The 26,995-nt window shown below is 38.5% G+C and overlaps 2 protein-coding genes across 3 annotated transcripts; one reads left to right on the top strand and one right to left on the bottom strand.

Moving 5' to 3' along the window:
* Positions 1 to 5,391: 5,391 nt before the first annotated feature.
* Positions 5,392 to 20,791, bottom strand: LOC136696334 (zinc finger CCHC domain-containing protein 2-like). Of its 2 annotated transcripts, none has more exons than XM_066670686.1 (14): positions 19,854 to 20,791; positions 18,881 to 19,010; positions 18,293 to 18,363; positions 15,042 to 15,113; positions 14,748 to 14,848; positions 14,549 to 14,652; positions 14,116 to 14,181; positions 12,601 to 12,661; positions 11,428 to 11,539; positions 10,499 to 10,563; positions 10,257 to 10,345; positions 9,883 to 10,011; positions 8,402 to 9,793; positions 5,392 to 7,804 (listed from the first exon to the last, which is right to left on the bottom strand). In XM_066670686.1, the coding sequence occupies exons 1-14, from the start codon at positions 20,598 to 20,600 to the stop codon at positions 7,743 to 7,745; spliced, it is 3,201 nt and encodes a 1,066-aa protein (XP_066526783.1). In that variant the 5' UTR covers positions 20,601 to 20,791; the 3' UTR covers positions 5,392 to 7,742. The 2 variants fall into 2 exon arrangements, with proteins under 2 accessions (XP_066526783.1, XP_066526870.1); XM_066670773.1 differs by having other exon boundaries at positions 18,293 to 18,360.
* A 1,211-nt stretch (positions 20,792 to 22,002) lies between these two features.
* Positions 22,003 to 26,690, top strand: pigm (phosphatidylinositol glycan anchor biosynthesis, class M). Its single transcript, XM_066685800.1, has 5 exons — positions 22,003 to 22,454; positions 22,710 to 23,236; positions 24,275 to 24,533; positions 25,033 to 25,134; positions 26,517 to 26,690. The coding sequence occupies exons 1-5, from the start codon at positions 22,272 to 22,274 to the stop codon at positions 26,682 to 26,684; spliced, it is 1,239 nt and encodes a 412-aa protein (XP_066541897.1). The 5' UTR covers positions 22,003 to 22,271; the 3' UTR covers positions 26,685 to 26,690.
* Positions 26,691 to 26,995: the final 305 nt, after the last annotated feature.

Raw genomic sequence — 26,995 nt, 5'->3', positions numbered from 1 at the left:
ATTACTAACATGTATAAGAAATTTCGATACGGGGAATCTTATTACTTATTGCTTAAATCTCTGATTCAGCCTTCCCCCTTTCCTGTCTCATGAAGTCGATCACGTGAGCCTCGAACTCGCACCCAATCAAAGAAAAGACACCTCCCATTAGGGCGTGACCGCGCTGGCTTTGAAAAGAAGTTCAGCTCGGCACATCAGAGAGTGAGTTGAAAAAAAAAGAAAAGTGAGTTGGGACACAAGTTGCGAAGAGCAACACAGTTCGCAAAAGGAAAAAGAGAGCGTGCAGTTCATCAAGTTCGCCCGTGCAGCTCAGAAGATCGGAAACTCAACTCAGCTCAACCACAGCTCAGAAGATCAGAAGCTCAACTCTTAACTTCGTTTCCGCTCTGAACGCCTGCACGTGGTCTCTATGTTTCATCTCTTCAAGCTCCAAACCTCTCTACGCGAGACGCTTTCTACACTTCACGCCGACGAACGAAACAAAGAAGAACCTTAAAAGACTTCACTAAAGCTCACAAGAGACGTCTTGAATTAGCTGGAGTATGAAGCCTTACTAACACGTCGGGTGATTTGAATATCTTCTGTTCTTTTAATCGTGTTTATGTTTTATCGCCCAATCTAAGTTTAATCTCACGACTGATCAAAGCAGGTGAACTTATTCGTGGCCAGAGTAAGAAACACCGCTGAAATAAAGAAAGTCGTAGAATAAGTAAGTCTATTGAATCGATTTTCAGTTCTGGATCTGCAGTAACTAGCGAAACTTTTCGTCCAAAACGTCCATATGGTTGGACACTCCTGCTCAAGACAGTAAGCCAAAGAGAGGATCCTGCCGCCTGCATCATCACGCTCCGAGTACGCCCGAGGCGACTCAACTGACGAAGAAAGACCTCCACGCTCACTCAGCCTGGAAAATTCCGCGGGAGAACCGCGAAACCAAGTGAGACGCCTTCACTCCCAGGACCTCAGAGAGCCTCTGTATTCAATGAGTGGTGAGAATCGACGAAAAAGTAAGCTAAACTTACGCATCTCCAGAGCTGAAAATTGAATCAAGTCTCTTGATAAAATTTTGTATTAATTAAACCTCAGTTAGCAACACTTTAATCACAAGCCAGAGTGCCTAGCTTATCTTTAAAGTCGAATCGGCTTCCCCTGTGTTGATGCCGTGAGATTTCAAGATCACGCTATGTTAATTAAATATCCTTCTTTGTTAATAAAACTTTCATTATTTGAAATTACAGTGTGTACAGTTTGTTCATTAAAATTCCTGAAAATCCTGAAGTACTCACTTAGCTTGACTATTATCCATTCTCAAACTAATTATTAATGTTATAATTGTTTAAGCCAATTATAAACTTTAATTGCTATCATTAGTCAAACAATCAGTAATTATAAGAGTTTGAATAAGGTCAACGCTATAAACACAAATATAAATATATATATTAAATATATATTCACAGAGGTATCACGGTGTATGACCAACATACACTACATTAAGAATTAAGAATGTGTAAATATCACGTGAGTTATTATAAGCTAACTTCACTATATGGCATGATATGTCTTTAAGAGTAATTATCATATGAGTTAGTAGTGGGGGATCAAGCAAATGGTTTAACTACATGTGTAAGTAATACATAATGTAAATGCTGGTTAGTCATTCATATAAATGCATATAAGGTACAAGATTTCACACAATGAGTATGTAGTTATAAATGCTAATTTAACTAATCATCATTTAAGGATATTTTTCAACAAACACAAAGTAATAAAATTGTTTCCCACGGCAGTATCTACATGTCACAAAAGTTCTACCTTCAAATGTGAGCTTTGTGATTACAAAGATGTTCGCGATATAACCCTGCAGGGCTGAGTGAGGATTCCTTGGATGAAGAGAGAAAGGCAATGAGGGCTGAGATGGATAAAAAGGGTCCAAACATGAGTTGGTCTGGTTCGAGAATGATGGCCAGCACTGTTCTTGGAGACTCAGGTGAGTAGTGTGTTTGTTTGCTGTACTTGTGACTGTGGCCCATTTCAGCATATTTTTCTTTTTATAGTTTTTGTAGGATTGTTTCACACTGCAAAACCTAGTGTGAACCAATCTAGTTTACTTGTCTAAAATGATACTTAACTTTTTTTCCCAGAACAGATCTGTGGTCCGGTTATCGCGATTTAGTTATGGCTTGCCAGACTAGGGCCGAGTCATTTGAGCCACGCCTCAGCCACAACACTCGGTCGAGTCTGGGCTGACAGTTTCCCAGACTCGGGCCAGAACTATCGGCCCACTCTACGGCCGTACATCACGGCCGAGGCAATGCCGACTCCGCGTGCCGGCATCAGGCCGATACAATTTTGCTAGCTGGGATATTTCCAACGTTGACAGTAATTTGCTTTAATTACCTAACGGTTTTTACACGGAAACTCGAGACCTGAACACAATCCGTTCGTTAGATCATGTGATTCAACAGAATTTATCCCTCCTTTAGCTTTCATATTACCCATAAGTTGGCGATAAATTTACGTTTGTCTACTTGTTACTGCAGAGCATCAAGACACTCACTTTGGGAGCAGTTTCAGAGCTGCAGTGTCAGGACTAAAACCAATGAGAATAGTATGGAAGCAAATCTGTCTCATCAGACTTTGAAATATTACCACCTCAGAATGTGTAGCACTGAATTTTTTGCACTGTAATTATTCATCTGAATATAACTGCTCTTGAACAGAATTGTGAATTTTCAAGAACACGTTTTCACTGTTATTATTCAAGGTTAATAAATTCAGATTGAAAAATCAAGCTCAAAAAAAATTAAAACAATATATATCGAAGTTGCTCAAATTCAGTACGAAATTCAGATACGACAATATGAGTTACAAAAAATTCAGATACATATCCGGGACACCAAGGATGAGCAATCGATTCATTTAGATTTTCTCTTTCACCTTAAATGCTGCACTAGTTGCATTCTGTCGCCGCTAGATGGCGAAACACGAACACAACTTCCACACCGTGGAAAAACTACACGTTTAGCTTCCTTCTGGGGATATTATCTCTTTATTTTCAAAGTGTCTCAAAACACAATGTCTTTCACAATATAACAGACTATTGATGTCCTGAAGATGAAGAAATTTTACTTTGGAAATGTTGTGTAATGGCCCTGTGAACAGAGCATGTGATATGATGAATATGTGGAAACATGAACTGTGGAGTATGTGTCCTATGGCAATTTTATTTTTTAATTGTCAAATTATCAAGAATCTGGAATTGATTTTACAGAAGGTGTAGTACAAATATAATATCCCAAAGTGCAGAGTTTAATTCATAAAGTTGTGTTTGTTTAAACACTGAATGTCAGTGTGTATATTCACAATGTCTGGTTCTTTCTAATATTATCATAAATATTTATATAGAAATTTGTGTTTGTAGATTATTTATTTGTTGTAACAATGCTTCTTGGCAATAAATCCTATACAGTCGAAAAACCTGTTAATTTCCCTTTTCAATGGTGCCACATTTGTAAGGAACATGCATTTGTGGGAGAGGCAGTGGAGCTGAGTGTGTGGGAGGAGCAGTGGAGCTGAGTGTGTGGGAGGAGCAGTGGAGCTGAGTGTGTGGGAGGAGCAGTGGAGCTGAGTGTGTGGGAGGAGCAGTGGAGCTGAGTGTGTGGGAGGAGCAGTGGAGCTGAGTGTGTGGGAGGAGCAGTAGAGCTGAGTGTGTGGGAGGAGCAGTGGAGCTGAGTGTGTGGGAGGAGCAGTGGAGCTGAGTGTGTGGGAGGAGCAGTAGAGCTGAGTGTGTGGGTTGCACCCATGAAAAATTTTCCAAATCCTCTCTGCCAAAGCCAATTACACTGTACAACCTGTGTTTATAAGTAATTTCTTCAGTTTTTATTTGTATAAGCTCCATCTCTCAGTGCTGTTCAAATGAAAGTCAGATGTTTAAATATGTTTAAAAAGACAAAGGCTTTCATGGGGTGTTCTAATTTTCACACGACTGTATCCCCACAGCCCTGTGAAGGACTGGCGCCCCCTCCAGGGTGTATTCCCGCTTTGCGCCCAATGATTCCAGGTAGGCTCTGGACCCCCCGCGACCCTGAACTGGATAAGGGTTTCAGATAATGAATGAATGAATGTATCCCCACAGCCCTTGAAGAAAAAAAAGGTAATTACAATAACACAGTGGCAAACATGCCCCTCTCCCAGTATTGGAGACGCCTGCATGTATTTAAAAATACATATATATTTAAATAAAATTAATATCAATTTTCAAGATTGGAAGTGTTGTCTTTGTAATATTTAGATTTATATTTACAGAGCTGAGATAACTTTTGCATAATTGCATTCTTTTATTATGAGGTATTGTTTTGGCAAGTAAGGTTATGCACTTTAGCAGTTCAGAGAAAAAAAAAAACAAAAACAAAAAACAACTCTAATTTTACATTACACTACAGACCTTACTGTGATGGTAAACTGTTTTTTGTCAAAAGGTGTTGTCACTCTTCATAAGAAAGTTTTATATTAAGCAATACCTCAATACGTGATTTTCTTGAGCAATACTTTTACTTTTTAATCATGGTTCTGAAAAGTTTCAATTGAAGGAGCTGAGTCGACATGAACACCTCATACTTACAACATACAAATAAACAGAATAATCAGCTTTTGGTGACTTATTACTTTCCCTTGGCATTTTCCTCATTTCTTTCTTAACATGCAGAATTCTTACATGAACACTGGGTAAGATTAGGGGCTTTTGCTCCTGGGGCTTCACCTAGTGTAATTTAATTTTACAGCAATGTAATGAAATCATCGGGGTGAGAGGGGGGTGGAGTTTTACCCTCTTCCAAAGTTTACACAGTGAAGTTTCTGCAGTGCTGAGCCTAGGGTAGCAATGACAGAGGGACTTTTCTCCCTGTTACTGGTCAGTGAAGCATCACGATTTTGAAGCTATAATTTTAGGGTAAAAATAATGTAGTGTCCCTTTAAACATTTCTGCATCAGTACTATACCATATCAACACCACTACCTTCATGTTTTAAATATGCCTGCCAATGTGTGTTTATTTTACGCGCGAGATACAACCCAGTGACAAAACAACACCACAATGTCCGAGTAAATCTTCTCACTGCAGCGTTGTTGCCCCAAAAGCCAACCAACAGTTTCAAGCAAGAAGAACAAGCATGAAAGGCCTCTTTAAAAAAAAAAATACAAAACTCTTTTATAAAATGTATTTGATTCACCGTTTATAACTTTAAGCATGTGTATGTGAAACAGTTGCACACTTGTCTTCCTCCAAGAGTATAATCATACGGGCCTCATAGTCATTTTTAGAGTCAAATAGGGCAATAAACTTGAGATGTTTTAAAAATATTTATGCTGTTTATATTCTATTTTATATGCAAATAGTGAAATATATTTAGGTTTTCTGATAGTTTAAAACATTAAATTATCAAAGGTAGCAGTCAACATACAAATAACAACATACCTTCCATGATACAGTAGTGTTGTTTAAACTTCAAGTTTAACAAGTGCATAAAGGTTCTTAAGTACATTATTTCAAGGGCATCTTGTTCTCCAACATCCTGTGCTGGTTACAATAGTTTTTTTCAGCAGTTAATAAAATGGTGTGTGTGTGTGTATAAGCTTATCATCAGTTACATATTTAACAACTACATGTTGTGTCAAAAGGGCGGCGCAGCAGGTAGTGTCGCAGTCACACAGCTCCAGGGGCCTGGAGGTTGTGGGTTCGATTCCCGCTCCGGGTGACTGTCTGTGAGGAGTTGGTGTGTTCTCCCCGTGTCCGCGTGGGTTTCCTCCCACAGTCCAAAAACACACGTTGCAGGTGGATTGGCGACTCGAAAGTGTCCGTAGGTGTGAGTGAACGTGTGTGTGTCTGTGTTGCCCTGTGAAGGACTGGCGTCCCCTCCAGGGTGTATTCCCGCCTTGCGCCTGATGATTCCAGGTAGGCTCTGGACCCCCCGCGACCCTAAATTGGATAAGCGGTTACAGATAATGGATGGATGGATGTTGTGTCAAAATTAACTGACAGCTGTTGTGGAGTTTTCAACAATAGACAGAGTTTAGGTTTCATTGTTTATTACTCTCAAAGCCCTTCTTGCATCAGTGGAACAGATTTGTTGAAAGTAACAAAAACTTTCACATAAAATGATAGGTAATAATATAATCCTGGTCAAAAAGAGAGTGTTAAATGGCTGCAGTTACAGGTGGTAAGGCAGCAGTGAAACTTCATCCAACCCAAACCAAGTAGAGCAGTAATTTTGTATAATTATGTAGAGGACAGGTGTCTTGCTACACTGAGTAAAACAGGACTGAAGGCCACATTTCAGAAAGGTTTGATCATTTTTCTTGCCAACCACATATTTTAAACCTGTTGTACAACTATCAACTTGAAGCAACAGTGGAGCAGGATAAAAAAATGAAAAATATAGTCGCCACACTGTGCAGGAATCTGGTATTTCAGGACTGAATTCCCCACCCACTGAGGATTACAGCTCGTATTGGCACCTCCTTGTGGCAGTTCTTTGTGTGGATTAAATGCAGGACAATAGGAGTTTTGCTGCTGCAGGCTTCACTCTTTCTGGTTGACAAAGTGCACATCACAATTAAAAACAAAACCAAAAGATGGAATAAAACAGCAGCGTTTTCCTTAGACAAACATGATGTTTATCAGCCTCGATATATGCCGTTTACATTATATCAATTACAAAATGCTCTAAAGATTAGTCATTTTAATATTAGCAATGCTAAAATTATTATAGCGTTGAAAAAAATAAAGAAAAACATACATTCAAACACTGCAGCAGAATAAAAACATTTGCTGAATCTTTCTTTCCTGCAAATATTTAAGTTTACAAAATATTAATATAATAGAAATAATAACTAATGCTTTCATATTGTAGTTATAATACAAGTACAAAACATTTACCTGGAGCCCTGGGATCTTAAATATTTAAGAACATTTTGTTTCCAAACTGTTCAGGTCACACATCAGTGTAATAACTGGACAAACCTGGGTCAAACTGCAATCTTCCCAACAGCCACTGTCTATGAGGACAATAAAACACAGCCCATATTCCAGGAACTGACGTCAGCCTGAGTTAAACCTAAAATATAAGGGATCTTTGGGAAAATCATCCAAGATATCGTTAAAAAATATTCATTATTTAGTATTTATTCGCTGACTTTGGGAGTTAGGAATTTGCATATATGTAAATACCTAACGGGAAAAGCTACAGAATTGGCTTTCCTTTGACAACCGTAACAACTAAAATATAGGTGACGATAAACAGTTTGATTAAGATCAACATCCTGCCACTGCAATACTGTGCATCTCACGAAAGATTGGCCCTACTCAAGAGACTTTCAATTCTCATCTAACTACAAGTGCTGCTGCTATGAGCTGTTCCATTCAATGCTTAAAAGGAACTACAGAACCATGGTCGTTCACTAAAATCTACAATAGCAAGAAATTCAAGAAAAAAAAAAAAGACTAGATCAGTAAACATGAGCTGTTGCCCTAGTTAACTCAAGTAAATTAGCACTCCGGGAGCATCACATTGTCTCTCACTCACAGTCGCAACCATGTGAGGACCTCACAGGTACAGTTACTTACATTCGGCACAACCTTAAAGCATGTGTATGTACACTACGCCACGCTAAGACTTCGGCCTGTGAATGGAAAGACCTCTGTTATAACTCTTGAGGATAAACAAGGATTTGAAGTATAGTGGCTCTCAGTCAGGATTGTTGTCTAGTGCCTCAGAATGAAGTGCAGCATAATTTAGCCGGAAACCACCTAAAAGAGAAACAAAGAACGTTGGAAGGTTGCAAGAAACAGGAAAAATTTGACATTCTACTGTAGGCTAATAATAGTATTAATATTTTCCCTAAGGACCCCCACAGAGCAGGTGTGATGATTCTCAGCGCTGCAGTGATACTAACGTGGTGGTGGTGGTGTGTTAGTGTGTGTTGTGCTGGTGCGAGTGCATCAGACACAGCAGTGCTGCTGGAGTTTTTAAGCCCCTCAGTGTCACTGCTGGACTGAGAATAGTCCTCCAAACAAAAACATCCAGCCGACAGCGTCCTGTGTCACCGATGAAGGACTAGAGGACGACCGACACACACTGTGCAGCGCCAGATGAGCTACTGTCTCTGACTTTACATCATATCTGCTCTGTGGTGTGAAATGGAGATAAGAAATTATGCAGAGAAACAGATGGACTACACTGTGCTATTCGTTAAAACTACGTAGTTCTTCTGTATGATCCGTGGACCTGATAAAATGAAAAATACAAGGTAGGTGGTTCCTAATATACTGATTGTTCAGTGTATATATATTATGTAAGTATATATGAAACTTCCTCTTGTATTTGTGTTAAAGTTTGGTGCCTACCTTTCTGTGTAGCATCTCTGGTCAGCTGATTGCAATCCTGTGCATAGTGGCCACCACCTCCACAATTGTAGCAAGAGATGCTGCCATTCTTTTTATTGATCCCCCCAGTAACAGGTCCAAGAGCCATTCCTGGACTACTGCCAGCCGTTGGGAGCATGGTAGCATAAATGGGTGGATAAAAGCGCCTGAAAGCGGTCATCTGTTGTAGTCCAAAGTTGGCTGCTTGGGAACCTAGGACATGTTCAGAGTGTGCGTGGCTATGAGGATGCAACAGAGTGCCACCAGCAAAAGCACTTGGGGCAGCTGGGTAGAATGGCACCTGGGTAGTGCCATTGCTCTGTGGAGTCTGGCTGAGCTGGTTGAGGAAGCTGTTGTTACACGTCAGTTGAAAGATGGGCGGAATGCTGAAGACTTGCCGCGGCGCCATCTGGGTGGGGAAGTAGTAGTTGGGGGCATGGCTGCTGCCGCAGCTGCCACGGCAGCCGCAGGCGTTGCAGCTTAGAACTGGTAGCTGTTGTTGTTGGAGCTGGGGAATGCTATTGCTTGCACTGCTGTTTATATAAGAATTGCCATCACTCTGAGCAGTGCAATGTGTGAGAGCAGGGATGGGGCTTGGGGCAGGTCCAGGTGTATGAGTGGGTACCACTGGAGCTGGCACCTGACTCAGAGTAGCTGTGCCTAAATGTGTCCCCACTGTGGGCAGGTCAGTGGTGGGGATTGGCAGGTTGAAAGGCTGTGGCAGGCCAGAAGGAAGAGTCAATCCTTGGGGTCTGCTGTGGGATTCTCCCAAAGGAACAGAGCTAAGGACTTGATCTCCGCTGGCATAGGCTGCCTGAGGGGTTGAGGGATAAGTTGTGCCAGACTGAACAACACTAATGGCACCCACAGGAGACGGGTGGGCTGGAGAGGCCAACACTCCACTCTCAGCACCAGGCTGCGCTCCAGTTGTTTTAAACCGCTGCAGGATTGGTTGTAAAACCGGGCTGCTAGGAGACTGGAGGCCAAGAACTGAAGTGTTAAAAGACTGGACAGCAGAAGGGACCTCTGATGAGCACTTCTCTGGGTCATCCACAGCTCCTGGTGGCGTTGGGATGACCAAAGGATGTGGCATCAATACCTCTACACCTGTACTGTTATCTGGCAGCCCTGCAGAGCTTGTAGCTGCTATAACTTCAGGACCATTGTGGACAGGGTATGGTACAGGGTGGGAAAAATGGAGCTGAGCAAACTCCAAAGCTTGGCCATGTAGAGGGCCCTTGGCATGGATTTCCTTGCCTCCCTGTTCAAGTGGAATGTGTGGGTGAGGGGTATCAATAGGTCGTCTTGTTATTGGACAAACAAAGACAGAGTCTGGAACAGACTTTCTGGAGTCATCCGAATGGCTGTCTGTGTCTGGAGAGCAAAACAGGAGAGAACATTTTGTTTGCAAAGCTCAGAAAGACAGTATATGTCATTTCATTTCATAAATCTACAGATATTACCTTTGGTTCTTTCATCCTCGCTCTCAAGGCTCTCTCTACCATCATGCTGAGGGCTGGATGGTGAGCTGTAGCTCTCGGACGACGTCTCTCCAAATCTGTTCTGAGATGGGGAAGTGTTGGAACAGGCACCTGATGAAATGGAAAAACAAACGTAAGTATTTGTTAAGAACATCAGAAGCTGTCTGTAACAACAGTGGATCACAGTGCCAAGAAATGCTAGAGATTACTCGGATCCACATTTTATTGTATACGTCATGCTCTACAAAACTCAAAAGGTACAGGAGCTTATATAGTCTGTTAAATGTGACACTAATCTAGCAGACAGCACAGAAGAATATATTCATTCTGGTTTCTACGACAAAACCAAAGTCTACCTTTTGCCTTGGAGTGATGAGTCGGTGCTGATGCTGATGTCATTACCCCATTAGTGATGTAAGGGACTCTTCTCACTCCTCTCTCACTGCTTTAAAAGAAAGTAAGGATCCATTAGAATCGTTTATTTTAAAGTCACACTGTCCTTTTTTTAAAATGTAAAATATATTGTAAATCATAATCACAACTGAAAATAACTAAATTTCAAGAGATATTTTTAATAAGATTGTGCTCCTGGCCTTACCCATCAGGAAGTGTTCTGGACGTTGCTTGCTTATTGCTGGAAATCACTCTGTCTGAAAGTTCTGGCTGTATTAGGAATAAAAATGAGAAACAGTTTACACGTTAATGACTGCAAGGCTACAATCACATTATGAGCCTTGTTGGTTAAGTTTTACAGCTCATGCACAATATTTTTGTTTTGTTTCACATACATGTTTAATGACCCATAAGCCCCATTTGGATTGGATTAGTTTTTCAAGAGGACGTCTGAAACTCTTTTTGCATCCAGACGGCAAAGGAAAACTTGGAGTTTCTAGTTCCCAAACTATACAGCGTTCTCACATGATCACGAGCGAGGTTCTAGTTCTCACATTATATTAATATAAAAATAACGCTAATTACCTGCCATTAAAATTGCTCTTTTATCAGCCTGCATGTTCTGCATGAAGTCCAGAGAACTTACAGTCTGTAACTGGTTCAGTATCTCTTCTGTTCTTGTATTGTTTCGCTGCTCTAAAAATATTTTCTGAGTTTAAAGAAGGTAATTCAGGCTATAACTGTCTCAGAGGACATCAGGGAAAAACACAGACATGAGGATCACCATCAAAGACAGTATTACCCCAAGACCTCATAGAAATGTAATTGTGTGATAGGGCTCTCCTTAATATGTACTCCGTGAAAAGACTGACAGAGGCAAATCAACACCACTTGCCTTACACTTGTCTTCACTGCAAAGATTACCTTCATCTCATGATAGTTTACACAATATTAAAAAACTTAAATTAATAAAAAATGAACAGATTTTGTCATATCAGATTTTTTTCCTTTTCTACAAACTTTTAAGTTAATATTTGATCTTAATTAAATGAGAGCTTTGAGTGATGTATTTATGAACAAAAGACATTCCTAAATGCTTCTAAACTAGTCCAAAAAACGTATTTATTGTTTCACCTTGGTGTTCTGGCTGCAAGTGGGTTTTACACTGCAGCCCTTTTTCTTCCATTCTGTCAGTCCGTTGTTTTCCGAGCGATGATCCATACCCTTGCTCTCTGCCCCCCACATGCTGAAATATTTATGCAAAAGTGGTTAGGAACTGAAATGTGCCGTGCACAGCAATGGGTACTGACAAAGAAAAAAAAAACAGATTAACATTTTTTTTTTTTTTAGAATATTTAACACAGAACGGAAACTTTAACAAAGGAAAAATGCACTATAAAACTAACAGAAGACACATGTAAGTAAGGCAACAAACAGTAACTAGCAAAGAAACATAAAAATTAAACAAAAACACTCTGGGGCATATATCTCTCCTAAAATGTATTAGAAATTAGAAATGCTAACTATTATAATAATAATAATAATAATAATTATTATTATATAGCTATGTACATATCTGCAGCACAGTTCCCCTTAATTTAAAGACCTTGTGTATTTTAAAACCATATTTTATATTATATCCAATATACTGATCAAAAACTTTTAAATCACATGTAGAAATGCATTGAACATCGTTGGTATTTATGAATTTATGAAACAACCACATGACCGCCTTGTTTCTACACTTACTGTCCATTCTCTCAGCTTCACTCACTACACCGGTGCACTTTGTAGTTCTACATTTTGAGATTATAGTCCATCTGTTGCTTTGCATACTGTGTTTCCCTTTTTTCACCCTGTTCTTAAATGATCAGGAACCCAAAGGATGTTGCCCACAAAAAGTTGTTGGCCGGAAATATTTGGATGCTGGACTATTCTCGGTTTTAAAACTCCAGCTGCACTGCTGTGTCTGATCCACTTGTACCTGCACAACATACACTAACACACCACTACGTCAGTGTCACTGCAACACTCCAATGTCCTCTGTGGGGGTCCTGACCATTGATAAACAGGGTGGAAAATGGCAAACACGCAGAGCAACAGATGGACTACAGTTTGTAATTACAGAAGCACAAAGTGCTCTCCTCTATGATCAGTGGGGTTGAGAGAATGGGCAGTGAATGTAGAAACAAAAAAGGAAAAGGAGGCGGCCATAATATTATGCTTGATAGGTATATTACGGATATTTATAAAAGTAAGTTTAATTGCAGTACTTCTGTGCTAAAATTAAAATAAGTGAATGCTTACTTATAACTGGGACTTTTGTTTCCAAGCTTCTTACGATGCCCCTGAACATACGGTTCCATATCTGTGAGAAAATGTAAAGTTATAAACAAGTAGCACTAGGGGGAAAAGGGAAAACTAAATTTAACATCAAACACGTTTTATTCAGTATTTATCACGTCCACCACTGTCTATATTTCAGCTTCCCTTCTCACGGGAGCTTTCTTGCAGTTTATCAGAGCCTTAACAACCTTAAAGTTCGGCCTAGTTCCATTTCCATCCCACACCCAGTGATTCTGAGATCCGAGCTGTTAGAAGAAAACCACCAGCTCATTTGTTGAATCTGCATTTTCTTTTTTTGTCGTGTTGTTTACTCACAGTGGAAAGATGGATAAAAACAGCAGAGTGAAGCTTGATTCTTTCCCACACTACAAGAATAGGAATCCCCATTTTCTGTTGTTTATATTAAAGCTTTTGTTTTCCCCACATATTTTTCATTTATTTTCCCCTTTATTATGCAATTTAATTGTCTTACATCCACTTCCATCAGAAATATAAGTAACACTTCCTAAGAATCCTGTATTCATAAAGCGTTATAATTGTATTTATAATGCATTATATGGCATACATAATACCTTATAATGACTGCTCTATGTCTGTATAATTACTCTTAAATAGATACAGCTAAATAAATAACACTTTACAACTGCAGGTGCTATAATGCACTATAATATCCATTAATAAGAACACTATACATACTGTAACGTAGCATTGCTAGAACCTGGGCAGGGTGGGATTCTCCCTCTCACTCCCCATGTTCGTTGTTTTGGAGTTTTGTGCCATTGACGTGTGTTATGGGGGTGGGGGGGTTATTATTTTGTGTGTTTCGGGGTGTTTGTCTGTGTGCCTGGTGTGTGATGATTGACGGGGCAGAGCAGTATCCACCGTCTGGGAGACTCTGCCACTCATCATCATCATACAACAAGCCCAAATACTGCCTTGTTCCTCATTACCTTATTAGAGAATGACACTCAATAAATGACACTTACTGGATGAATGGCATCGTCTCAAATTCATTTTCTTTGTGTATGATGAGCCTTATCCACTATTACTGCCTCACAACTTCTCCCAGATCATACAATGTTCTCATGAATAGATATTATAGTGCACTGTAACACGTCTTTATGAAGGTGCATTCTCATAGTTACACGCATAACACTTTATAAAGTATATATATTTAGGGGCGACACAGTGGAGCAGCAGGTAGTGTCTCTGTCACAGTTCCAGGGTCCTAGAGGTTGTGGGTTCGAGCCCTGCTCTGGGTGACTGTCTGTGAGGAGTGTGGTGTGTTCTCCCCGTGTCTGCATGGGTTTCCAAGATTCATACAAGAATTCATAGAAATTTTTTCATAAAAAACTAAAGGAATAACCTAAAGGGCCGATTACAACTTTTTATTCTATAACACATACGGTAAGTTGATACGTGCAAAGAGAGCTTTTAAAAGACAACTGAGATATTTACAGGCGATCAATCACATACCTTCCTCTTGACTCGATGCCTCTGAACAGTCTTCTGTATAGGGCTTCCCTGAAGAGATAGAGTTACCTAAAGAGAGAACAAAAGAAAGCTTGATGAACATCAGTCTGCTGTATGTCTGAGTTTCTCAATTTTCCGCCTAGGCTCACCGTTAGCCGACACAATGGAAACAACATATTACCACATTAAATCTCACGAGACACTTTATTCTACAAAATAAACACATTCTGAAAAAAAGATAAATGAGGTATTTAAATATGAAAACATTTTATGAACAATATTTTACCATGGTCACCATCAGTCTGTTTTGTTAGTTCAAGTTCTATGCAAGCTATAATGCGTGTCTCTTATGTGCACTGAAAAAGCACTCCAATAGTGTGCTGGAGGTTCGCTGCTATATTGGCCATCAGATAAGTCAGCTCATTTAATAACTCACATCGGGAGCAGGACAGATTGGGCGATGACGTGAAGCCACAGTGGAAGAAGACACAAACTTTCCCTGTCTGACGGAAAGCATGTGGCGCAGCCATAAACTTCTCTCTAATGTAAAGAGGAAAATATCTGTTTTTATTCCCAGTAGGACTGAATGCAATTTACAACGTGGTGTAAAATTCTGATCCTATAATTGCACTTACTTCAGCGATCTCTCTACATCTCTGCCATCATACTTCTGGCCCTGGTTGAGCAATCGTAATATTCCTCGCTCAAAAGATTCTGTGGAGTGCTCTTTTGGAAGCTGAATAACAGAAAAGAAAGAAGGTACAAAGAAGACCGTCAAAATTATAGTTTATTCTTCCTTCAATAACCTTTGCCATATAAACATAAAGTAAAAATATGGACCGCGTATTCAGTGTATTTAAAAAACATCTATCTTTATGTTTAGCTTGACAGAAGACAGAAGGTGATTTGATTGAGGATACAATACATACCTTCAGCAGGAAATTCTCCAGTTCAAGATGTGTTTTTGTGACAGAACTTGTTGACATGTCAGACCACTTGACCTAAAAGATAATAATCAGGTTTTGAATATAATCAAGGAGTTGCTGTAAAACAGAATTCTTAACAAATTTGTATTTCATCCATTGTCTGTACCCCTTAATCGTGTAAATATAATGTATGAATTGGGCTGGACAGTAATTCAATATGTGTAACACGATGGAGCAGCAGGTAGTGTCTCTGTCACACAGCTCCAGGGTCCTGGAGGTTGTGGGTTCGAGTGTCGCTCCAGGTGACTGTCTGTGAGGAGTGTGGTGTGTTCTCCCTGTGTCTGCGTGGGTTTCCTCCGGGTGACTGTCTGTGAGGAGTGTGGTGTGTTCTCCCTGTGTCTGCGTGGGTTTCCTCTGGGTGACTGTCTGTGAGGAGTGTGGTGTGTTCTCCCTGTGTCTGCGTGGGTTTCCTCTGGGTGACTGTCTGTGAGGAGCGTGGTGTGTTCTCTCTGTGTCTGCGTGGGTTTCCTCTGGGTGACTGTCTGTGAGGAGTGTGGTGTGTTCTTCCTGTGTCTGCGTGGGTTTCCTCTGGGTGACTGTCTGTGAGGAGTGTGGTGTGTTCTTCCTGTGTCTGCGTGGGTTTCCTCTGGGTGACTGTCTATGAGCAGTGTGGTGTGTTCTCCCTGTGTCTGTGTGGGTTTCCTCCGGGCGCTCCGGTTTTCTCCCACGCTCCAAAAACGCGTGGACTAGGTGGACTGGCGAGTCAAAAGTGTCCGTAAGTGAGTACGTGTGAGTGAATGTGTCAGTGGGTGTCGCCCTGTTAAGGACTGGCGCCCCCTCCTCCTTCACAATATAAAATGTTTCAATAACAATGATATGATTGTTAAACACATTTTTAATATGTCATTGTACATCGTTTGCAGCAAATGTGACTGACTGGCAGTCATTAGAGGGCGCTGTCATCAGTTCACTGCCCTTAATTTTAAAGTTAGCTTAAAAAATATTAATATTGACAAAGAGGTTGTTGTTTGATGTTTGTTCCTGGCAATGTTTCTGTGGCTTTTATGTTGTTAATATCATACTGGCTGAGATTTAGAAAAATACCATGTTATTAATTTTGACTGTACGCATTTTCCAGCCCTGTGTATGAACCAATCTCTTTTAACAAGTCTAAAACACAGCAGCTTTGTTTAGAATGGCATTAATGAGACATACTTTCACATTCATTTGTCTGTACTGCCTCTTTATTAACACTTTAAATACTTATTCAACTCAGCTGAAATGTTTTACAGTAAGTGGAACTCTGTATGTCTCATAATCAGTTCCCAAAATATGTTTTTTTTATTTTTTACACATATAGGATTTCACCTGTACAAATAGTTAACAGTAGCTGCATGTGTATGCACCTTCACAAGCATAAATTAAGCAAATCAGCGCAAATTAAGCACAAAACCCTAGGTTTCCATAACTAATAATCATAGATGTTTGTAAAATAATTTGAACTTTGTTTAATTGTATTGTCAATAATCAATGTGACCGTGATGAAAAGGGCCATCACACAATAAAAATACATAAATTGTTAAATTATTTCATAGTGAGGACAACTTCTAACAATATTTCACTTTTCCATGAGATAAAATAACTTAATCCTGATATGATCAACCAGCTTATATTAATTAAAGAATTTTTTAATTTTTTAAAAAACAAATACATTCTTTATTAAACTGCCCACAAGAAACATAACACGATGTTTACATATAAGCAGTTCTGTTTTAGATATTTAAAGTTTAAAATTATGGGTAGAAAGTATGGAACGTAAATGATCTGGGTGTAGCTGTGTTTGTGTGTCCGTGTTCAAGCTGAATGCCTTGAGAGATTCTAGCACCTCGCATACAGCTACAAAATAGGTGAAAGCTTATTCATGCATTCCATTCTGATTGGTCTAATCTTATCACAGAAACTGCACGGCAGGACAGCGCCTAAACTGCACAGAGCTAAAGCAGAATTAAACAGCCATTAAATTATTATTTTTTATATTTAATAATACATTAATTTATTCAAGATTACCTTTGTAAAGAGAATAATTATATTTAGTTTATGACCATTTTTAGTGTTACCAACTGTTTAGTTTTTTTTTTTCCTCCAGCCTCGAGGGAGTTTGTTCTTGCCACTGTCGACTTGGGCTTGCACACATGGGGTTTTCTGATTTGCATTGTTACCTGTTCTGATACTAATTCTGTAAAGCTGCTTTGTGACAACGTCAGTTATAAAATGCGTTATATAAATAAATTGATTGATCAATTTAGTGCTAAAAGATGCTTAATTTTTCGAGGCAAATAACTAGTACGGTATACATGTGTACAATACGGTATACGGTACAAAATAAATAATATAAATATAACTAGCTCAAGCTTTTAGACTGATGTTGGAGGCATTTGACACAATAACACAATGTACAGGAAGACCTGTGAATGGAGTTAAGGTAGCACTGAATAACTGGTCTACACAGATACTTTAACATAAGCAAGCAGTATCTGAACTTCTGAACTTGAGCAAACAAACAAAAAAAAAAATAAAAAAAAAAAAAGAGAAAAACAGCTGCTGAGGCCCTTCTGGATTCACATGTTAAATGGGGGCATTTCTCTTTGGTGAAAATTTGGTTCAATGCTGAAGTTTCCCCAATTAATCATTCATCCCAAGTTCTACATAGTACTGTAAAATGTTTCTATATCTATTCTATATTTTTATATACATGGACCACAATTCCCACACCACATAATACATAAAATCATCACAAGGCTTCAGAACCAACAAGTAACATTGGTTTAAAGACACTTTCGTTTTGTTTCAAAGACAAATACTGAATAATTATTTTATAATAACAAGGAAATAGACATTTATGTAAATTTACAAGTTGTTACCATATCAATACCATACTATTGCCCACAAATCTATAAAATGCTACCGATAGCTATTTATTTGAACAAGCAAAAAAAAAAAAAAAAAAAAAAAAAAAGCACTAACCTTCCACCCACAGTGGAGTGATTAAAGAAAATGAGAATAAAGAGACAGTATAGTTTATGTGGCACACATTGTGATGTTGTCCTACGATGTCAATAAATGGCAAAATTTACCATTCTGTTCAGTACAGTAGAGCAAGCTCTAAAGTAACAGCAACCTACTCAATAGTGTGGGACTTTGCAACAATGTGGTTTTATAAATATGTTTGCATGCACATAAAAACATTCTCATACCTCAAAACTGTATTCCCGGTCTGTCTTTCCCCGTGAGATACCCTTCAACACAATCTTCTCTATATGGACTGCTGAAAGGCAAAACACAGTACTGACAATGACTCCAATGCAAAGAAAATTTAGCCTTAAATTATGCAGCTGGTACATTATATTCCCCTAAATACAGTAAGGTGGAACTGATAATTCCAAAAACTGAGATGGTGAAAAGACAACTTCAGCTTATTAAAGCCTTATTAAGTCTACTCATTCATTCATTTATTTATTTTCTAAGCAGAGTTTGGTGTTGTCAGAGGGGGGAGGGTTGATTTCAAATTACTAAAATGGCAAAACACTTAAACTTGATGATTAACTTTTACAAAAGCTCAATAAGTCTTTAATGCCATTCATCATGACATTTTCACACCATGTGAAGGACAGCTGCAGTGGTCAAATGATGTTGTAAACTAAAAATGGATTAAAAACATGTTTATCAGTTAGATGATATGTTATTATATTTTATTGTAACTGCAATTTTTTAATGTTAAAATTGACCATTTACTGAAATGGACAGTGATCGCTGATATATCATAATACATATTGAATACACACCGTGAGCTCTCTCTCTGTCTTTTTCTGCTCTTCTACTGTGATGAGCAGGTGTTAGGTCGTGAGATTTTATCTTTTCACTCACACAGACCTCTGTGCTTTTAAAGAGGCACTCAGGCTTCTGTGGACTGCTCTGGAATAAAAAAAAAAGAGAAAAATAAGCAGACATTTTAACTTGTCTGCTCTCATAACTGTTTAAATTGAACAATTACCATATTTTCCACAAACAAACTCTTCCATAACACATAAATGTTACACACGGATGCTCGCTGCAGGACATTTAAAAAAAATAATTCAGAAGTCAAACTAATTTTAGCGTGCATATCTTAGTGTGTATGAGAGAACCATTACATGCAGTGACCATTAATGAACATCACCTCACTCATCATATAAAACGCATATAAAACTGGTCTCGGTTAAAGTTTAGACGTTTGTCTAAATAAATAAATAAATAAATAAATGTGTGTGTTCGCAAGCTAACATATATATATAAAAAAACACAATAAATGTAACGTATTTGCAGCCATATGTACATTTCCTTCTGCTGCTAAATAATTAGCTTTTCCACGTTTTTGTTTCCCCGGATTTATATTTGCGTCATGTTTATTAACATGTTTGTGTTACTGGAAATAACATATATTTTACAACTGCTGCTCATTTTAGCTCGTAAACACAGCCGACCATGTTATACCGCTACCTGGAAACCTAACTTAGCTAGCACTAGCTAATTTAAGCTAGCTGACCTCAGCTCCTACAACAGCCTCGCCAACACCTAACAGAGTTTATAAACAATTGTCGGTGCCTCACAAAACTAATCCCGGCTAGTACAAGAACTGCAGTCCATTGGTGTCGTGTTAATTAACGTTATGCTTGATTTCGCAGTTTAGCATGGGGAACTGCGTGGCTAGGTAACAACAACACCGCTGAAACAGAGGAAACGAAACTTAAAGCCCTGTGACATAATCTGTCAAAGCACCTGAGTGTTATAATGATGCGTGGTCTGCTCCCCGAGAAGACCGTGCTCAAGTTTTTCAAGCTGCATTCGCAGTTTTCCTCTCTGATGAAAAAGAAAAGCAGGGTGAAGTGATGCCATTGTATACAGCACCGCAAGCTGCTCCAGGAATCCGGACCGAGATTCAGAAAAAGGGTTGAGGTCGCGGCTCTGGGTGCCATCCCCGTCCGCGTCTCCACACCCAGAACGGAGCGGATCGAACGGGGAGTTTGTGTAGGAAGATACCAGAAGGGCGGGATCCACATGGCTCAGTATCCGAAATAGTATCCCAGCGCATTCCCGGTTATCGGATCCCAGGAGAGACATGCACACCAGCAGCTTAGATCTAGTCACTGGGTCAAGTATATTTGTCAGAAGTCCAAGGTCGTTTGAAGAATTCGCTCTCATTTCAAAGTCCCTAAGAACGTGGAAATCTTTCCTCGCAAGGTCCTCCAGACAGGAGCCCAAGAAGCGAAGTTCTAAAGGCTGGCACATATGAAGCAGTCCGTACATGAACTCGATTCGCTTGGCAGGCTTCAGATGCAATCCGAACCATTCATAAACAGATTCTTTTGTCAGAAAGGGAAGCCGTGGTTCCTCAGTAGTTTCCTTAGCTTTGTTACTAGCCATTGTAAAGGCCGATTCGGAACCAAACTCCGGGTGTTTCTTCTCGCCTTCGGCCGTATCGTCTCCCTTCTCCGCCTTTTTCATAGGTAGCTGCATTTTTAGCATTATCAGTTCTACAACAAATCCAGTGATGAGAAAATGAAGGTTATATATGCATTGCTCGACATTAAAATGAGGAAAATATCTCAATAGTTGATTAAACAACTGGTTTGATTTGATCACAACGTCATTCGTAAACACTACATCCCGTCTTCGCTAGCGTCCAACGGCTCTGATCTGCCTTCGGAAAAAAAGTGCTGTCAATCATTTACAAACTCCACCCCTTTCAGATTCGCGCTGGGTCCTAAGAACCGACACTTCACGAAATGTTTTGACACCATAATAATCTTGATTTCTCCAGACGCTGATACTTTACACTGCTTTCTTATAAATAATATATTGTCCCTTTCCAGTGAAAAGCATTTATATAAAAATAAATAATAATAACTTTCCAGGAGAAGGAAAAAAGTCTTAATTGTCAGTAGATGTAAATGTTAAAAATGTTTAAATATTGCATGTAATTTTGGAGCATTTTTATCGGTGAATTGGTGAACAGCTGCATTGTTCAATTGATTTAATAAACTAATATTTGAGAAAAATGGATATACATGTTTTTCATTGGACAGTGGTGATATGATGAAACAAAATGACTGCAAATTAATGTTAAAATGTACTTGTATTTAAAACAAGTACTGTTATACAAGTTCAAGATGATTGTATTTCTTGATAAACGTAACTTACCCTTGCTGCTATTGCTAAGTTTCACTTTTACATTCTGGTAGAAGTAAATAAGAGGACATTCATTTTTATATTGTTAAGTATACTCACTGTGGTTTCTCATGTTCATCAGTGGCAATGTTTGAAATGTTTTTTATATTTTATATTTAAGAGAACCCAAGTGTATTTTTAGTCCATTTGCCCTTCGTGGAGGATTCTAAAATATTTCAACATGTCTAGAAACAGGAAAACTTTCTCATCTTTAAATATCTTATCGACATTTATTATAGTAGAATTTGATGTATCAGACCTCATAAATCATTAAGGGTAATATTTTACAATCCATACATTTTAGAGTGATTTTATCTTTCACTTTTGTATTAACAGGAATTTATTTATAATTAAGAACACGTACATACATAATTATTTTTAAATGTGAAAAATGTTTTAAAATTTGGGTTAGACTAGTGTTGTTGCGGGGAAGTTAAGGATAATCTCCATAAAATTAATGGAATTCTATGTAATGTCCCCACAATACATGAAAACTGGTGTGTGTGTGTGTGTGTGTAGAAAGAAATTGTTTGTATGTTTTGTCCATTATTCAGCCCATCTCCAGAGCAAACTTATTCAGTTTCACGATTTGTTGCAAGATATTTATTGTTTTCCTAATTCCAGGTTTATTTATTTATTTATTTATTTATTATAAATCGCGCAGTTCCCCGACAAAAAATGTTCTAATCCGGGACTTTTATTTTGTAACCTCAGACAAGGCGTTTCACAAACATGGCAACAGAAGAGACAGGGATATTTTAAATGGTTTCTGACTGTCAATTGTAGAAAAGTCCAGAAAGGGGAAAGTGATGCAGTACGAACGTTTAACAGACAATTTATTTTATTCCCCTCTGGAATGTCGTCAACGACATTTGGGAGTTGACAGAGAACACGATGGAATGAACTACCTTTTCCGTAACTTTTGAGCGGAGTTTTATTCTTTCATTCTGACCTGAGAAGCAAAGCATTATGGCTCATATTGCTGGGAGTTATTTACCAAAACTCTTAAATGTTTGGGTGCTGCACACCCTTGCATTTGTTATACGTTTATGTTTGGTTGGCTATGGCATTTATCAAGACAAAACCATGAGAGTCAAATACACTGACATTGACTATCACGTGTTCACAGATGCATCCAGGTTTGTGGCACAGGTGAGTTACTTTGTGGGGTAAAGGATAGCAATGGTGTGAAGGAATCTGTTTTAAAATGACAGTAATACTGAGATTATTGTTTATTATTGCCATAATATCTGTATACTACCTTACAGAATAGTTCTTATACACTGAAAGATCAGGTATTAGGAGCCTCTACCTTTATCTTCACCTTTATCATTGTTCATTTTATATCTGTTTCTCTGCATGCTTCCAAACCCCCGTTTACAAATCTCTTTTTTTAAACTTAAATAGGGTGAGTCTCCATACAGAAGATCCACCTACCGTTACACTCCACTTCTGGCCTGGATGCTACTGCCCAACATCTACTTGTCACCACACTTTGGGAAGCTGCTTTTTATTTTGTGTGATGTACTCTCAAGCGTCCAGTTGTATTGCATCTTGTGTCATCGAGGTTTATCACAGGACGCAGCCTGTCGTTTTTGTGCTCTCTGGCTGCTTAACCCTCTCCCGATTGGTGTGTCCACACGTGGGAATGCTGAGGCATTGTTATCTCTTTTGGTCCTCTCCACACTCTACTTTATGGAACTAAACAAACGTTACACTGCAGCATTTCTCTATGGGCTGTCTGTTCATATGAAGATCTACCCTGTAACATATGCTCTTCCCATTGCTTTCTACATATCAACTCAAGGGGAACTGGAGAGTCAGAAAAGAGATTTCTTCAGGATACTCCAAAGGTTTTTCAATAAGGATTTGCTCTTGTTTGCGACTGTGGCAGGAGCTGTGTTTTTTGGACTGAATTTGACCTTTTATTACATGTAAGTCAAAGTGGGAAATATCACAGACTGAGTGTTAAACATAAACACAAATCAATGCTTACGACACTGTGGCCATAAATAGGAACTCACTCCTCTCTTCAGACTCACTGAAATTAACAGTATATATGTGAAAATTGTTTGGTTAGATTTGGTTACTGGACCAGGAAAGAACATAACAGTAATCATAATAATGTTATTTATTTTAAACACATTGTCAATATTTCAGTACACGTTATTTACAGCATCTGTCACTGACCGACTGTCATTAGGGGGCGCTGTCATCAGTTCAGGGCTCAATTTATAATTTAGTTTAAAAATGTTAATATTGACAAAGCCAGTAGGTTTATGTTTAGAGGGTGGTGTCAAGTTTCTTGTTTGTTTTTGGAAGTTTATCAGCAGATTTTATAGTGTTCATATCGATATCGTAATTATATCGTACCGACCAAAATTAAATATATTGTGATAGAACTTTTCAAAATCTGCATCCCTGTCCTTCAGTGCTCAGGACCCCCACAGAGCAGTTGTGATGTGGTGGTGGATCATTCTCAGTGCTGCAGTGACACTGACGTAGTGGTGGTGTGTTAGTGTGTGTTGTGCTGGTGCGAGTGGATCAGACACAGCAGTGCTGCTGGAGTTTTTAAACCCTGTGTACACTCTCTGTCCACTCTGTGAGACACTCCTCCCTCGTTGGTCCACCTTGTAGATGTAAATTTAGAGACAGTATTGGGCACAGATTGTGCTGGTCGTCCTTCATCAGTGACACAGGACGCTGTCGGCTGGATGTTTTTTGGTCGGTGGACTGTTCTCAGTCCAGCAGTGACACGGAGGGGTTTAAAAACTCCAGCAGCACTGCTGTGTCTCATCCAAAGAAACAGGAGGATTATAGTTTGTAATTGTAGAATTAAGAAGTTCTCCTGTATGGTCAGTGGATCTGATTTAAAAAAAATGGACAATAAGTGTAGTAGATACAAGGTAGGTGTTCCCAATCAATGCAGTGTCTGTGCTATTAATCAATTTATCTCTTGTATAATTTTTCAGGTATGGGTGGGATTTCCTTAACGAAACCTATTTCTATCACATAACAAGACGAGACATCCGTCATAATTTCTCTCCCTACTTCTACATGATGTACTTGACAGCAGAGAGTGAATGGAGCATGGTTCTGGGGCTGGTGTCCTTCCTTCCCCAGGTTGGACTCCTGCTCCTTACATCTCTGGCCTTCTACACTGACCTGCCCTTCTGCTGCTTTCTCAACACCGCCATCTTTGTTAGCTTTAACAAAGTCTGCACCTCACAGGTAGGGTTATAAACATCTACACCAGTAACTTACTACATCAAGGTTGTCTGTTTATTAGGGACACCTACAGTAAACAAACTGAATATCTGTTATTTAGGTGGTGTGCTCCCAGAACTGTGCAACACATTGACTCCTATCATGTGCAATATGTTGTATTATGTATATTCTAAATTAGGGTGAACCTAGTAAACCATCAACTCAGTACATGACAAGTGTTATGCTGATGTATTTTGTTTTTTGATCTTATTCTGACAGCACTGAAACAATACTTGGAATTAAATATTGCAGGCTATAGGCTACAAGATATTGTTAGGTATTTTATTTAATTCTTGTAATCTGGAAATAGTAAATTAATAAATTCTAAGAAAAGCTTGTAACGTAAGAGGATAGTCAATTCTGCACTAAAACGCTCAACGATGTATAGCAGTGGATGTCACTGATGTGCTGTGTTGTATATGCTGAGTTACTGAATGTTTTCTTTCCCCTGTTCTGATTACAGTATTTTCTGTGGTACTTGTGTTTGCTGCCACTCGTCCTGCCACGTTTGAGACTGTCTATAAAGCGAGGAGTTGTGCTGCTGATGCTGTGGTTCGCTGGCCAGGTACTGCTTAGTGTTTTATTTCTAGAGTCTCCTAGAGTAATTGAAACCCTGGGAAACTGGGTTGATACATTTATTTGTTTATGGAATTTTACAGTAAGAATCTAATCAAAGTTGCTGACCAATTAAAAACATGCAGATAGTAACTTTACAGGAAAAAACCTTCTTAACGTTCAATGGAAGTGAATGTAAAAAGATTTAATTCCAATTAATTTTCCAGCATTTCTATTGGTTCATTCATAATGAGATTTTCACACGATGTGAAGGACATCTGCGGGGGTCAATTGGACAGTGACTATATATTAGTAATCTAAGCACTCCAGAGGGGAAAAAAATTATATATATATATATATATTCTGAGTGCTTAGATTATTTAAAAATTGTAATACATTTTTAGATATATTCCTGTTTTGGGAAATTTTCGCTTGGATTTCAGGTGAGAATATGATTACATGAGGCAGTGCCACTGGAGCTACCCCCATGTGTCTTATACCTGCAGGACCATTACATCCTGCTCTCAACCTCAGCCTAAGCTCATGAATTCAGTGTCCATTGTTACAAAATGAAATTGCTTTATGAAAATGTTTGTTGTGCTAGTCAAAATTTAAATATAATAATGAAATATATAATGAAAGAATAAGATGGGCAAGGGGATATGACCACAAAAAATATTATAAATTAATAATAATTATTAATAACTAATAAGTGTTACACTTATAAATAAATAATTCTTATAAATAAATAATAACTCTGGATGTAGCTATAGGAGCTAGCATATGATTGGGCATCAAATCAAGTTCTGTATGGCAACAGCTAACTTTAATATTAATGCCAGCTAATGTCAGTCATCTGACTTCATTATTTGTATGGTGCTGCAGGACTGAAAACTTTGATAGAGCTTGTTAGAGAGATGATAGATCTTCTGCTTGATAGCTTTCTATATTTCAAACAAATGTTATTGTTTCTGTGTGTTCACTATAGTAGCATTAACCCAGTAATCATTAATGTGGTTAATTCTCATAATTTAATGGTCAACAAGAATAGATCTTTCTCTCAAACAAATAAATAAGGAAGGTAAGCAAAAGCTATATTACAGGAATAGAGGAGTATTGATATTAATTGTTAAACAATGTTCACATGTTATTTATTTATTTATTTTTATATTTTTCTTTGTGTAGAACCTTTTTAAAGAATTGTGCTCAGCTGTATGTGATAATTTTATTATAATGATCTATTTTATTTTTAAACTTCAAACAGTGGATTTGTTCATTCCAATAACCCTAACCGACTTTATTGATATATTGGTTATTGATGATTAATTGATAAGTACATTTTTGCAGTTGTTGATATTTGCATTAATTTGATTGATTTGTTTGACTTGATAGGGTTTGTGGTTGCTACCTGCCTACTACTTGGAGTTTGAAGGACAAAATACATTTGTGTTTATTTGGTTGGCTGGCCTGCTGTTCCTCTTCATCAACACAATTATTCTGGTCCAGATCATCTCCCACTACGTACCAGGAACTGTTCAGCAAAGAAAGAAACATGAATAAAATAAAGGTGTGAATACATTGTTGTGTAATGTGGCTTGTTTTGTGTGTGTGTGTGTGTTGACTGCAATGAATTTTGTGGTTCTGCAGTGATGTTTAAAACACTTTTCACATTATATTTGATCCCATGAATATGTGCATGTGACCCATGTAGCTTTGTACAAACACCGTCAGTGACATCACAATGGAGGGGTATTTGTATAAAATTGGTTAGCTGGTTAGCTTACTGAATACAACAAACTGCTAAATAATAATTTCTCCCTGCTACAGTAAATATCTTAGCCCTTAACGTAATAATGTTTTACAAGATGTTT

This window comes from Hoplias malabaricus, chromosome 1, assembly GCF_029633855.1.
Source record: "Hoplias malabaricus isolate fHopMal1 chromosome 1, fHopMal1.hap1, whole genome shotgun sequence".
NCBI lineage: Eukaryota > Metazoa > Chordata > Actinopteri > Characiformes > Erythrinidae > Hoplias > Hoplias malabaricus.
The sequence above is the reverse complement of the archived record's forward strand: the minus strand, read 5'-3'. Positions and strand labels throughout refer to the sequence as shown.

What these genes read in the sequence shown, in the direction of transcription:
- LOC136696334 (XM_066670686.1), bottom strand. Translation starts at nt 20,600, where the DNA reads ATGCTAAAAATGCAGCTACCTATGAAAAAGGCGGAGAAGGGAGACGAT. An exon ending in AACAAAAGTCCCAGTTATAA is followed by an intron (nt 11,540 to 12,600) that starts GTAAGCATTCAC and finishes TAAATATTTCAG; the next exon opens with CATGTGGGGGGCAGAGAGCA. An exon ending in CGAGGATGAAAGAACCAAAG is followed by an intron (nt 9,794 to 9,882) that starts GTAATATCTGTA and finishes TTTGCTCTCCAG; the next exon opens with ACACAGACAGCCATTCGGAT.
- pigm (XM_066685800.1), top strand. Translation starts at nt 22,272, where the DNA reads ATGGCTCATATTGCTGGGAGTTATTTACCAAAACTCTTAAATGTTTGG. An exon ending in AATTTGACCTTTTATTACAT is followed by an intron (nt 23,237 to 24,274) that starts GTAAGTCAAAGT and finishes ATAATTTTTCAG; the next exon opens with GTATGGGTGGGATTTCCTTA. An exon ending in ACAAAGTCTGCACCTCACAG is followed by an intron (nt 24,534 to 25,032) that starts GTAGGGTTATAA and finishes TTCTGATTACAG; the next exon opens with TATTTTCTGTGGTACTTGTG.